At 36.5% G+C, this 13680-nt stretch overlaps 1 protein-coding gene across 1 annotated transcript; it reads left to right on the top strand.

Moving 5' to 3' along the window:
• Nucleotides 1-498: 498 nt before the first annotated feature.
• Nucleotides 499-13330, top strand: LOC122604668 (DNA-directed RNA polymerase III subunit RPC3). Its single transcript, XM_043777541.1, has 14 exons — nt 499-677; nt 781-928; nt 2103-2221; nt 2302-2404; nt 2500-2639; nt 2842-3003; nt 3113-3211; nt 4842-4953; nt 5043-5186; nt 5709-5746; nt 5820-5912; nt 11951-12034; nt 12404-12553; nt 12874-13330. The coding sequence occupies exons 1-14, from the start codon at nt 609-611 to the stop codon at nt 13009-13011; spliced, it is 1599 nt and encodes a 532-aa protein (XP_043633476.1). The 5' UTR covers nt 499-608; the 3' UTR covers nt 13012-13330.
• The last annotated feature ends 350 nt before the right edge of the window (nt 13331-13680 follow it).

The raw sequence follows: 13680 nt of genomic DNA, 5'->3' as shown, positions 1-13680 counted from the left end.
ATTTTAATGGTCGTATGTCTATTGAGGGATCATTGAGATAAACAGTATTAATAATCTTTTCTATTGCCATGAAAGTATAAATGGTTCTGCTAATTGACAATTTGGCGGGAGTGTTTTCTTTTTCCACTTATATAAGGGTATATTAGTGATTATGTTATTAATGGATAGTATAAAATCATATATAGTTTTAAACATAAAATAATTTGTGATTTGGGTAGATTTGATAGAATGTGAATTAAAATTGGGTAAATATGAAATTATTAGTAAAAGTTAGGTAAATATGATATTAAGGTGTGTTTTTTTGGGTAAATATGAAATTATCCCAAAAATATAATCACAATGAGCAAAGATAAAACCTCTAAAAAGAGAGCATATCTGGGTCGAACCCGTGACCCTTTAATTAGGTTAAACAAATAACCTAAACTTCAAGCCAATAGACCATATATATGATTATTTTTCATTCGACCTAACAAACTATTAATAACTTGTTTTGTCTGGATTGTTGTGTGTTTTTATTCGTGGTTTTGCCCTGCTGCTTTCATCTTCTTCCGTCCTTCCTTCCTGCCTGCCTGCCTGCCCAATTAGAGTAGCAGTTGGTCGGAGAGGAGATGACGTCACCTCATGGGATCGAACTTGCCGTACATCTCATCTCTACTTACTTCGGTGATATTGTCTCTGTAAGTCTATCATATCAAAACCTCCCCTTTTCTTTTATATCAAAAACCAAATATCAATCAATAAAATGTATATATAATATATATAAATATTTATGAATTGCAGAAAGTATGTGAATGTTTGCTGCGTAAAGGGACATTATCATTAGCACAAGTGAGAAAATATACGGAGATGAAGGATGTGACTGTTAAAAATGCATTGCTTGTTTTAATTCAACATAATTGTGTTCAAGCCTTCAATCTTCAAGTCTCAGGTTCTTTTTTTGTTTCCATTTTTTACTTTATTAAAGTATGTGGGTTTCCGCTTTATTTGTTGATATATTTTCATATATGAGTATTTGGTAGGAAGAAATCCGGTTGGAAATTTACGATTGTTTTAGAATAATAATGATGTTTGTGGTAGTTTAGACTAGAACTTTATGATCACTGCCTGCGGAATGTAGTCTGGTTGGTTTTGGAGATGTGGACATTTGGGTAGTATATCGGGGTTCAATTTCTAGTGGAGCTTGATTTTTAGGAAAAGAAACTCTTTGGGGAAGTTGAATTGTTTTTATTTTTTCCGCAAAAGGTGAAGTATATATTATAGATAACCGGTTATTTATATTCATAAAGGTAGTAAATTGGACACTCCCAATTACTCCCATAAGGAAACAGAAGACAAACATTTAACCAATATATCCAAAACCTGTTTTCTAATCAGCTATGCAAACTAGAAGATAAAGCACATACTTACAGAATTTTCACATCATCAACAAAATTAGGCTCGATCTCCCGATTCTTGTACACCTTTTTTACTTGTGCAGTCCTTTTCACTTTCAGTCCCATGGGCCTTTATTGGACAGAATCACTAATGCAATCAATCACAGCTTTCTCGCATCTACTTTCACCCTTAAACAATCTACTATTCCTTTCCTTCCATATGTGATACACAGCAACACCAAAACAAAGTCTTCCTACCACACACTATTGACACTGTTATTATTACACTCTTTACAAAGTGGACACTTCATATTAGGGTTTTTATTCCATATCATAATCCTGTCTTGTGAAGTTAAATCATATAGGTAAGTCACTTTCTGAAATAGTTGACAGGAAAGTTGACGAGGCGGTGACCTAGTCTAAGGTCTGTTTGTGATGCTTTAATTTGTAATTATTGGCTGATAAATTCAATGATATGTCTATATGCTTTGGCTTCCACACTAGTTTCCTGTATCCTAACCTCAAGTTTCTGAACAATATAGAGTTTAATCTACCCAAACATAGAGTCGATAACTGTTGTTAACTTTAGCAATGGAATGATAGTTGGAGCTATTATTGTATAATCAATAATGATAATTATGAGAATCGTGCCTCCTCTGACAACCAAAAAGGATGATCCATATTCCATAATAATGGCAGTAAATTGATTGACTAAATATGTATGTGCAGGTGGATTTGGGGAAGCACCGAAGATTGTGACTCAGTATATGGCACTGCATGACAACATCATCCACCATATGAGGTTCCCCAAGTTTTTAGCTATTGTGTTGGATGAATTCGGAAAAGAGGTAAGTTGGTAAGTTTGCTTCTTTGAATTATTTTCTTAGCATTCTCTGATTGACAATGTTAACTTGTTTGTTTCCAACAGTGCATGGAGATTATTGAAGGATTACTTCAACATGGAAGTTTATCTTTGAAACTGATTACGGATAGGTATAAGGATAAGCATAAGGCTAATGCGACAAGTGAAGGTTAGCCTTCTCATCATCTTTTTTTCCCCTTTCTTTTCTCTAGATTTCCAGTGGTAGTCTAACACACATACTTAAAGATATCTTTTAATTTGCAGAGAATAGCACTGCTGCTATTGTGTTACATGAAAACTTCAATAAACTTGCTCATGCTCGCTATATCGAAAGATGCCCTGCTCATGAACCATTTCTACCACCAGAGGAAGATGCTCCTAAGAAAAGAACCGCTAGATCTAGGGTAACAACTCTTTCTCCAGCTGTTATGAGCTAATTTTTTCTTTATATTTATTTCCCCTTAGATAAATGCAAGTTGTCTGATTCCCTTTTAGTTACAAAAGGTGTACTCGGGTTAAATAGGAATATATAATATGTCGAACCATACCCCTTTTACATTTCTTTCTGAATTATCTCAGACGTGTAAGTAAATATGGTTTTCTCAGATGGGTGATGGACCACTGACCGTTGAGGCACGTGCATTAGCAGCTGCGGCTCCTATGGAATCATTAAGATTTTTAGTCGAAGTAGATGCATGTGGAAATGGTGCCGCTGATGATGATGATGATAGCAACAAATGTCCTACTACAGGAATTGTTGGAGAAAAGGTCCAATTGCACCTTTATTTTTCTATGTTCCCTTATTTATTTGCTTATTTGTGTAATGTTATTCTAAAGATTTTGACAGCATCCTCCATTGACGCATTGTATTTTACAGCGCAAGCAACCTGAAGCAGAAGTTTGGGCTACAAATCAAAACAAAGAAATACTTTGGCGTGTCAATTTTGAGGAATTTATGCGACGTCTTCGTCATAAGGTTGTATTCTTGCATTTTTATGGAACCGATTAATGTATGGTAAATTTTAGAACGAATTGCATTTTTGGTCCCTGTGTTATCACACCTTTTGCAAGTTTGATACAAAAATGTGAAAAGTCACGAAACGTATCCCTGTGATATCACACCTGTTGCAACTTTGGTCCAAAAGTAACGTGCCGTTAGAATTCAGCCGTTAATGCCCCCACGTGCTTGTCACATGGGGGGTAGTTTCGTCCATTGCTCATAGGACCATTTCTGCAAAAAGAAAATAAAAGAAAAAAAAAACAAAAACTAATTTTAAATATATATATATATATTTATCATCATGTCAATCTATATTAACTATCTTATCTCATCCATTTTTTCACCTTATTTTTTCTACCGAATCTATCATCATCATCCTCATTATCATCATCAACATCAATATTAACAATCTTATCTCATCCATTTTTTCATCTTATTTTTTCTACCGAATCTATCATCATCATCCTCATTATCATCATGTCAATTTATAGTATATCTATATCTGGTCTATATATAGATATTTTTATATATATATATATATATTTTCATAGTATAATATATATTACAAACAACTTTCTAAATCTCATAAAGAAAAACCATACAACTTTACAAACTATACCACCGCCACCATGATTTTTGTTGCAGATCTTGCCGGAAAAAAGACACCGCCACCACTACTATGTTTCCTGTTTATTTAATCGTATTTGGAGCAATATAAATCCTAATATTGAAGATCTTGATCAGAATTTGAAGTCTATCTCAAAACCCCCAAATCTTTACTTGAAACCCTAATTTGGAAATCCCCAAATCTGGAATCGAATCCCTAACAACAGGGATCACATAATCAAAGTGTAGGGTTTACGTTGTATCTCTCGCCGGAAAATGAATAGGCCATCGCCAGCAGCGGTGATGGTGGTGGCTAGTAAGAATTCAAATAGAATAAGTATATGTATGTATATGCAGGAATTTGAATTAACTATTATGCATAAAAATAATTGTATGTGTTTATATATATATATATGTAATTATGTATAGTGTATATATATATATAGGTGTTAATGGGATTGAAGAAATCTCATAAGGTTTGGATTTGGGGTGAAGAAAATCTGTTTATATTGATGTTGATGATGACGATGATGTATATATAGATACATAAACATATATGTTTTAATTGCATTTTTTTGTTGATGTTGATGATGATGATGAATAAGAGAGAAGCATGTACATATAGAAAATCTGTTTATATTGATTTTTATTATGAATAAGAGTGAAGGATGAATATGAGCAGAAGGAGATATATATAAAATTAGTTTTTGTTGTTTTTTTTTTCCTTTTATTTTTTTTTTGTGTAGAAATGGTCCTATGAGCAATAAATCGACGAAACTATCCCCCATGTGACAAGCACATGGGGGCATTAACGGCTGAGTTCTAACGGCACGTTACTTTTGGACCAAAATTGCAACAGGTGTGATATGACAGGGATGCGTTTCGCGACTTTTCACATTTTTGTATCAAACTTGCAAAATGTGTGATAACACAGGGACCAAAAATGCAATTCGTTCTAAATTTTATTATATACATCTAGGCTTATGTGTGTTCTCCACAGGCTTGTGTTTCCCACGTGACAACACGTCTAGATAGTGTAGCTGGCATTGTTCTTAGTGCAATATTTGAGGCAGGTAGAAAAGAAGAAACTAAAGTCAAAATGGAAAAAACAGGTTAGGGTTGACCTCTTCTACTGTTTGCTCATTTATTTAATTTTTTTTTTCTTTTAAATGTTTGCTAATGTGTGACTTGTGATTTTCAGTTCCTCTTCCCTTGGAAACCGTCTTTGAAGAAGCAATGAAGAGTGAAGAAGGTCGGAGTTTGACACTAGAGCGTGTTAGAGCTTCTCTTGTCCAATTGGGCTGTGAACTCCCTACAATCGGGATAGACGAAACTTACAGCATTGGTACTTGTCTAATTTATAACGGGGTCAAGGTTGAAAGGGATCATTCATTTATGAATTTACGGGTCCAAATTGGCCTGGCTAGACTGGGGTGACTTGCACACATTTTTTTGTCCACTGTTAAGTACATCTAAATAATTTAAGTGTTAATTATGAATGCTGGACAATATATTAATAATAATAATCTAAATCATTGAATTAAGCAATTTAGGAGGTTGCATGCATTACAAATTTACAATTGGACTTCGTGCGACTAAAGCCCCTTTTTACTAATAGTTTTGAATTGACCCATCTGAGATAAACAACTCGAAGCACAACCTTAAGCTCGTCTTATATATGTTCAAGCACTTTTTTCTTGGAGTGTTAAGTCCAACTTATGAGTATTTTTTTTTTTTTGGTAACCTTGGGTGTCCTACTTGCTTTGTGGCAAACTAATCCCTGCTTTGCGAGCCCAGAGTGGCCACTAGGGTATCTTTTTTTAAGGAATCAAGGATTGCATTAACTCGTTATTACTATGTTCCACAGACTTGAAGAAAATCATTGATCAGGCTCAAGCCCAGGAGGTCCATTCTCTTCAATATATTATGGGAAGGAAATTTGTGAAGTTTGAATTCTGACACATTTTTTGCTCTGCAGGTTGAATCCATTGTGCTGAAAAAATATGGAAGGGAGGCTTATAGGATATTCAGGTTACTATTAGAACGTGAAAGGCTATATGATACAGATAAGGTAATGGTATCTTTTTGATCAAGTCTATCCTTTTTTCGTCATCAGATTTTTGCAAGACTCCTTATCTGTCAGGCTAAATGATTCTTTTCTTCTTTAAGAAATAAGAACTTAATAGTAGCTCAATGTTGTTTTGTCTCTTAGAGTAGCTAAATGCTTCAGAAAATAAGGAAAAATAAACTTACTTAGGAGGTGCCTGGTTGGGGGTTTTTGAGGGTAAGGAATGGGAAAGGTAATCAATAAACATGCGTGGTTGTGGTATGCAAAGGTATTCACTGCTTAAAAATGGGTAATGAAGCATTACCCAATAAATTTGGGGGGGGGGGGGGGGGTATGGTATTGATTGCTCACAAATTTTTTTCTTCAGCCTCTCTTCTCTTCTCTGCCCAGACTAGGATCCACCATTACCACCCAACATCACCTCCGACTGCCGCCACCACTCATCCTCCTTGGGTCATCGCCAACACCCCCACCACCCATCCTCCTTCGGAAAAGAGAAACCACCACCGATCTACTGAACAAACACGACAACTACCCGAAACCCACTTCTGGCCGCCACCAGTCCACCACTTAGCCGTTCAACACCATCGCAACTCATCATTCGCGTCACAAAGGATCCATGATATCAGTAAACATGGGTTTGTGCATGATTTATATATCTTTATATATCCATAATTTCAGTAAATATGGCCGAAGAAAATATTGTGATGGTGGCCGGAAATAAATTCCGGTGGGTGATGGTAGTTAAAGTATTGAAGATTGTAACACCCAAAGAATAGTGGATCGGAGTATACTTCTCAAAGATATATATAATATGATATCGATCGGAGTATACTTCTCAATTCTCAAAGATTTGGAGTATAGTATTAGTATTATTTATATATATGATGTGATATATGATTAAAGAAGAAACAAGTTGATTTTGGTGGGCAGTGATATTAGAAAGAGAGAGAAAATTGATTGCAGGTAACCAAGCACCAAAGAATATAATGATAATATAGTGTATAAAGTATTCCATTATATTCTCTTACCCTTACCCTTTCCCATTCCCCAATACTAACCAGGCACCCCCTTAGAGTTTATGTGGCATGTCCCTATAAGAATGTTATTATTCTAAACCATCTAAATGAGTGCATGCATGAACCAGTAATGTCATCTCGTTCTGAAACTAGGAAACATGTAATCTTATGTATATAAGGCTCATTATATACAGAAAACTCTTGTAAATTTTACCAATCCCTGTAAGTTTTCTATAGCGGAATGCAGTATGATATCACCATCTCGTGATACGCTGATACATGATGTAGCTACAGAATGTTATTTTGTCCCCAAAAAAAAGCATCACTGTGAGATTCTACTGCCATCTTTTAGGCTACATCTAAAATCATGTATAGGATAAATATATTTACTTGAGCCTTGGAAGTTGGAACTGAATATGCCCATTTGCATACGGAGTCCACCATATAGCGCTATTAAAGAGTCTGCCAAACACATTAATTTGCAGTTATAAAAGCCTTTTGAGTTTTCCATCATTGTCTATTAAACTTGTAATTGTATTGATTATTGTCTATGATAATGAACGATTACAAGGACTATATATAGATTATAAAGTTACACATAACTCCCTCAAATATAACATAATATATTTTTCTGTCTAAAATCCCCCCTCAAGCTAAGGCCGTGGAGTGACCTGTAGCTTGGATCGAAGAAGAAGAAATCTCGATGTAGGTAGAGGCTTTGTGAATACATCTGCAATTTGATCATCAGTCTTGATAAATTGGACGGAGAGTTTCTTTTGAGCTACCTTTTCCCTGACAAAATGAAAGTCAATCTCCACATGTTTCGTTCGAGCATGAAAGACTGGATTTGATGAAAGATAGGTGGCACCAAGATTGTCACACCACAAAACAAGAACATATGTCATAGAAACGTGAAGTTCCTTAAGAAGCGCCTCAAGCCATGTTATCTCAGCAATTGTGAACTGTGTCTACCGAAGCTTTATATTCTGACTCAGTAGATGACCTAAAGACAGTACGTTGTTTACGAGCACACCATGAAATGAGATTGGAACCAAGATAGATGGCAAATCCCCCCGTGGATCGACGGTCATCAAGGGAGCCAACCCAATCTGCATTAGGAAAGGCGGTGAGAGACTTGCTAGCAGCATCAGTGTAGGCATGAAGAACAGCAGCTGATTTTTGTTGAATTAGCAGCCCGAAGTGAGATGTGCCCTGAAGATATCGAAGAATTCTTTTAAGGGCAAAGGTAATATCTGGTCAGGAGAGAGTGAGATACTGTAAAGCCCCAACTGTTTGCCTATATTTCACTGGATCAGCAAATGGCGGACTATCACCAAGAGCTAGTTGAGAATTGATTACCATAGGTGAGTCAACCATTTTAGATTGGGAAAGACCAGCTTTAAGAAGTCCAGAGACATATTTTTCTGAGATAAAATCAAATTAGTACCACGTGGAATCACCTCAATACCTAGAAAATATGAGAGTTGACCCATGCCTTGGATTGCAAATGTAGTACTGAGCCGTTGAATGATGTGGTCAATGAACCTTGGATTGTTGCCGGTTAAGATGATGTCATCCACATAAACAAGCATGTATAATAAATTACCATTCTGTGAGTTTAAAAATAATGAGGGATCTGTTTTAGACCCGTGAAAACCAAGTTGTAGCAAAACCCTGAAAGACGACAGGCCCGTGGAGCTTGCTTGAGGCCATATAAAGACTTATGAAGCAAACAAAGATGATTTGGTTTTGTTGGATCAATAAAACCTTGTGATTGACGTAAATAAACTGTTTCCTAAAGGTCACCATGTAAAAAGGCATTATGAACATCAAGCTGACGAAGAGGCCATTGTCTAGTAACAGCAAGTGACAGAACCACATGAACAGTTGTTGCTTTAACCACGGGGTTAAATATCTCATGATAATCAATCCCCGGTTGTTGGTTAAAACCTTTGACGACCAACCGGACTTTGTACGGTTTTATATGTCCGTCCGGTTGTTGGATGGTTGTTGGGCCGAAGAAGAAGAGGGTATGGTCTGGTCAGGTGGTTGTAAGTCCGTGGGCAAGATTTGTAAGTCGGGTGACGGTGGTTGAGTTGTATTAATTGTATTTTGGGTCATTGATGCGAGTGAATTAGGTGGTTCGACGGTTGGGCCAGGAGAAGGATAAGATGAGTAATATGGATCAACATGGGGAGGAGGGGAAGGTGGGGTAGATGCTGAAGTTTTGAGTAGAGGAAAATAGGCTTCATTAAATCGTACATGTCGGGCAGTGTAAATACGATTGGAGATAGGATCAAGACATTGATGACCGTGATGAGAGGAACTGTACCCTAAAAAGATACATGGGATAGAGCGAAAATCCATTTTGTGTTGATTATATGGACGAAGATGAGGAAAACATTGGCACCCAAAGACACGTAGAAAAGATAGCTCAGGTTTTCGTTTAAAAAGATGTTTAAACGGAGAAATGTTGAATGAGGTGCGAGAGGGCATGCAATTTATTAGATAAGTAGCAATCTCAAAGGCAAAGTTCCAAAATCGCATTGGAACACCAGATTGAGCCAAAAGAGTGAGGCCAGTTTTCACTACATGACCATGTCGTCGCTCAACAAATCCATTTTGTTCACTTGTATGAATGGATAAGCGATGTATGATCCCCAAGAGTTTTGAAGGAGGAGGACAAATTCCGAAGTTCTCCCCCAGTTTGATTGAACAGACTTCAGTTGTGTTTGATATTGTCGTTCGACCATTGCATGAAATTGTTTAAATGTACTAAATGCATCAGATTTATGTTTGAGTTGAAAAATCCACATGTATCTAGTATAATGATCAACACAAAGTAAAAAATAATGATGACCACAAAAAGAAGTAACTGTGCGGGTCCCCAGACATCACAAAAAACCAAATCCAAGACATGTGTACTCTTGTAATTGGAAGAAGACAAATGTAGTTTTGAAGATTTTCCCATAGGACATGAATTACAAAAATGAAAAACAGAAGTTCTTGTAACAGGAAGATTATTTAGTGAAATGATAGACTATTTAGTGAAATGATAGACTGTAAAAGTTGTTGATGTGGATGTCCAAGTCTTTGATGCCAAGTTGTTGGAGAAGCTCGAGCAGTAGAAAAAGCAACGTTGGAAATTGGATGAATCTTTGGCAAGCAGAAAGAGTAGAGACCATCATTACTTGGACCCATGAGGAGGATAGTACGGGTAGCCGTATCCTTCAAACAAAAAAAGTTAGAGTGAAACTCAAAGAAAACATTATTTTCTTGACAAAAACGTTGTACAGAAAGAAGATTCCGTTTTAGTTGAGGAACATGAAGAATTTTGCTGATGGAAAGAGATTTTGTTGGTGAATGAATGGATTTAGAAGCAATATGAAGAATAGGTAAACTGTTACCATTACCAATACCAACAAGAAGTGTGTCCTTACCATGATAAGGTTCAAAGTTGTCAAAACCATTAAGATCAGGCCCCGCGTGACTGTTTGCACTGGTGTCGGGCAGCCAAGATGATGCTGATTGTGAGTGATAGTCAGCAAAGTTTGCTTGTGGAGCCTGTCTTAAAGTGCGAACTGTTGCTTGATCACGCTTGGGACACTCCAATGGAACATGTCCAATGCCACACCTATTGCAAGAACCATAGACCGTATTTTGATTAGATGCCCATGCAAATCTAGGATCGATACCTGTAGCAGATCCATTGTTTCGGTTCTCCGATAGGATTGGTTGTTGTAGTTTCCACCATTATTTCGGTTCTCATAAGATTGGTTGTTGTTGTAGTTTCCACGACCGCGACGATTGTAGGAGCCCCGACCACGACCTGGTTGTCCATGAGTGGTATAGAAAGCCTGATTTTGTTGTTGTGCAGGCTGAACAGTAAAGCCCAATTGTAAAGCCCAATTGTGTCATCAGTTGTTGAAGTGATTTTATGGTTTCCGGCGTGAGTGCCTTTGTTGAATCAGGAACTGTTGTAGTCGTGAAGGCTTGGGCAGCAAGAACAGTTGAATCGGTCTTTTTGGTTAGATATTGGTTATCAGCAAGCAAACTAGAGAGTTCTAAAAGAGCAACAGGAGGGTGTCTTCCAATCAGGGTCGACTTCAGAGGATTGTACTCTTCCCGGAGACCTGCAATAATTAACATAACAATATATTTTTCTTTCATAGGCTCACCAATGTTTGCTAAAGCATCCGGGTACTCTTGTGCTCGTGTAAGATAGGCGGTTGTTTCTTCTGGTTTCATCTCAAGTTTGAGCAGTTGGGTCTTGAGAATATATTCTTGTGAAGCCGTATGTGGTGCGTAAGCACGCTCCAGTGAAAGCCATAGTTCACGAGAGGTGTCACCATGTACTTGGTTAAAAGAGGATTCAGAGATTGTGGAAATCAGGAGCATGCGGACATGGGCGTCATTAGCAATCCACGCAGAATAGTCAGGGTTTGGTTGAGAGATTGGTGGTGTTGCAGATTCTTTGTTTGATGATGAAGAGGATGTAACAGTTTGTGATGGACAAACAATTGTTCCATCGATATAACCAATAAGACCATTGGTGATAAGAAAAGGTTGGATCATTGTTTTCCAAAATCCATAATTTGTAGGGCTAAGTTGAAAGCCAAACTTATGGGAATTGTGATTTGTTTTATCGGCTATGGTGAAAGCAGCAAGAGCCATTGAAAGCAGCAAGAGCCATTGAAACAGATTTATGAGGGGGGAAAAAACTGAAGAGTGGCAGCTAGGGTTTAGGTGGGAGCGGCACTTAGGGTTTATGTTGGAGCGGCTCTGGTACCATATTAAACTTGTAATTGTATTGATTATTGTCTATGATAATGAAAGATTACAAGGACTATATATAGATTATAAAGTTACACATAACTCCCTCAAATATAACATAATATATTTTTCTGTCTAAAATTGTCGAACCCCAGACAAGAACAGAAGTTCATTAATTATATGCATTTTTGGATTTATGCACCAATCCTTGTATGTTTTAATCATATATGTTGTTTTGCCTTTTGGTAGATATCCAACACTACATTCGTTGAAAAGAAAGATGCACTGAAGATTCTTTTTCAGCTATGGAAAGATGATTTCTTGCACATGGAGGTACTGGCTTATGAATTTTTATTTATACTTTTCGGGGTGTTCCAGAATTATTCCAGGCCTATTTGACCTGCTTCCCAGGTTAAGTCGGATTTGGTTAGCCCCAAACATCTATATTGTCTATTTTATTTTTCTTATAAAAGTTTAATGCATTATAACTTACCTAATTACAAAATTAGGTTAATAGATAATAAGTAATTGTTGTTGCAAAACAGAACAAATTTAAGAGGTTGTAACTTGTAAGCATTAAAAATTTATACTCAAATGCTTGGTTTGGACTTGTGTAAGTTTTTTGACTGTCGGGTGTCATCTTTATCCTGATAGGGCGGTTATGACAATATGTTTATTGATACGTATGATTTTTTTTTTCAGAGACTTGGAAATGATGCTGCTCAGAAGTCAGAAATTTTGTTATGGAAGTTAAATAAACGTTCTCTTTGGGAACAAGTTTTAGATGACATGTATCATGCTGCTCTCAATCTAAAACTCCGCCTTGTTCATGAGCTTGAACAAGCGAAAGACGTATGAATACTCTTGCCAATTTAGTTTCTCCTTGTGATTTCCTTCATTAGTGATGGTAAAATGGGTGGGCTGGGTAATGTCAAAATGGTTTCAGTTTTTTTATTTTTTATTTTGAAAACACTAATGTATTTTTTTTTTGTCAATTTTATAGATAAATAATCTTCTGATATGATTCAAAAAAGACATATTATTACAATGCTAATTGCCCAAAAAAGTATAGTATAGTTATTTAGAAGGCTTTATGTATAAATTAGTTGAAATGTCACACCTTGAATCTTTATCTATGATATATGCCTTAAATGTGCTAATACATTTTTCAGATTCTTCGGGTGCTTAAAGGGAAAACGGTAGGAGATGAGGTGATGCAAAAACGCAAGCGGGTTGGAGACAAATGGAAGGTTCTCGAATCGTCCCTTATGATTCTTGATGATGCTATCTTGCTCTTTCATGACTTTTAATAAGAAGAATAGAGTAGCCTGCTTCATTATGTGCTTCATCATCTTAATGTTCATTTGGTTTTGCATGTTTCAGTGGATTATTTGCACACACGTGCTTCGGTATTTAAGTAAAAAAACCACACTACTACACATCGCTTCTGATTATGAAGTATGAACTGGTAGTCCCATTATAAGCTCCGTTAGTAAATTACCATGTAAGTTATCATTGTAACGAAATGTGAAGTTTTATCAACTGTGTGCCAATTAGGCTGAAGGGAGTGGGTCGATGGAGCTTTTCAAATCAAAGAATTCGTCGATTACAAGCCTTTTTTCATAAAAACATTCGCTAGTATATCTATAATTCTTCATTTAGCATTTTTTTTTTCCATCCCCTTCTCAACTTACAGCATTAAACTATCCTAAAATGTCAAAGTATAAAACAAACATAAACATAGGTTATGAACTAATAAAGTAAAATATATAAAACAATCAACTTTTATTAACTATAAATCATTGTGCATCTAGCGGTGTAAAAAAAAACCGGGTTGGAACCCGAACCTGAAAACAAAACCGAACCCAAAACTGGTCAACAACTGGGTTTGACCCAAACCGGTTCGGGTTTGACCCAACCCGGCGGTTACAAACCGGTTTGGGTTTCGGGTTTATTTTCGGTTAGAAACCGGGTTGAGT

Source organism: Erigeron canadensis, chromosome 1 (genome assembly GCF_010389155.1).
Source record: "Erigeron canadensis isolate Cc75 chromosome 1, C_canadensis_v1, whole genome shotgun sequence".
NCBI classification, from domain to species: Eukaryota; Viridiplantae; Streptophyta; class Magnoliopsida; order Asterales; family Asteraceae; genus Erigeron; species Erigeron canadensis.
The sequence above is the reverse complement of the archived record's forward strand: the minus strand, read 5'-3'. Positions and strand labels throughout refer to the sequence as shown.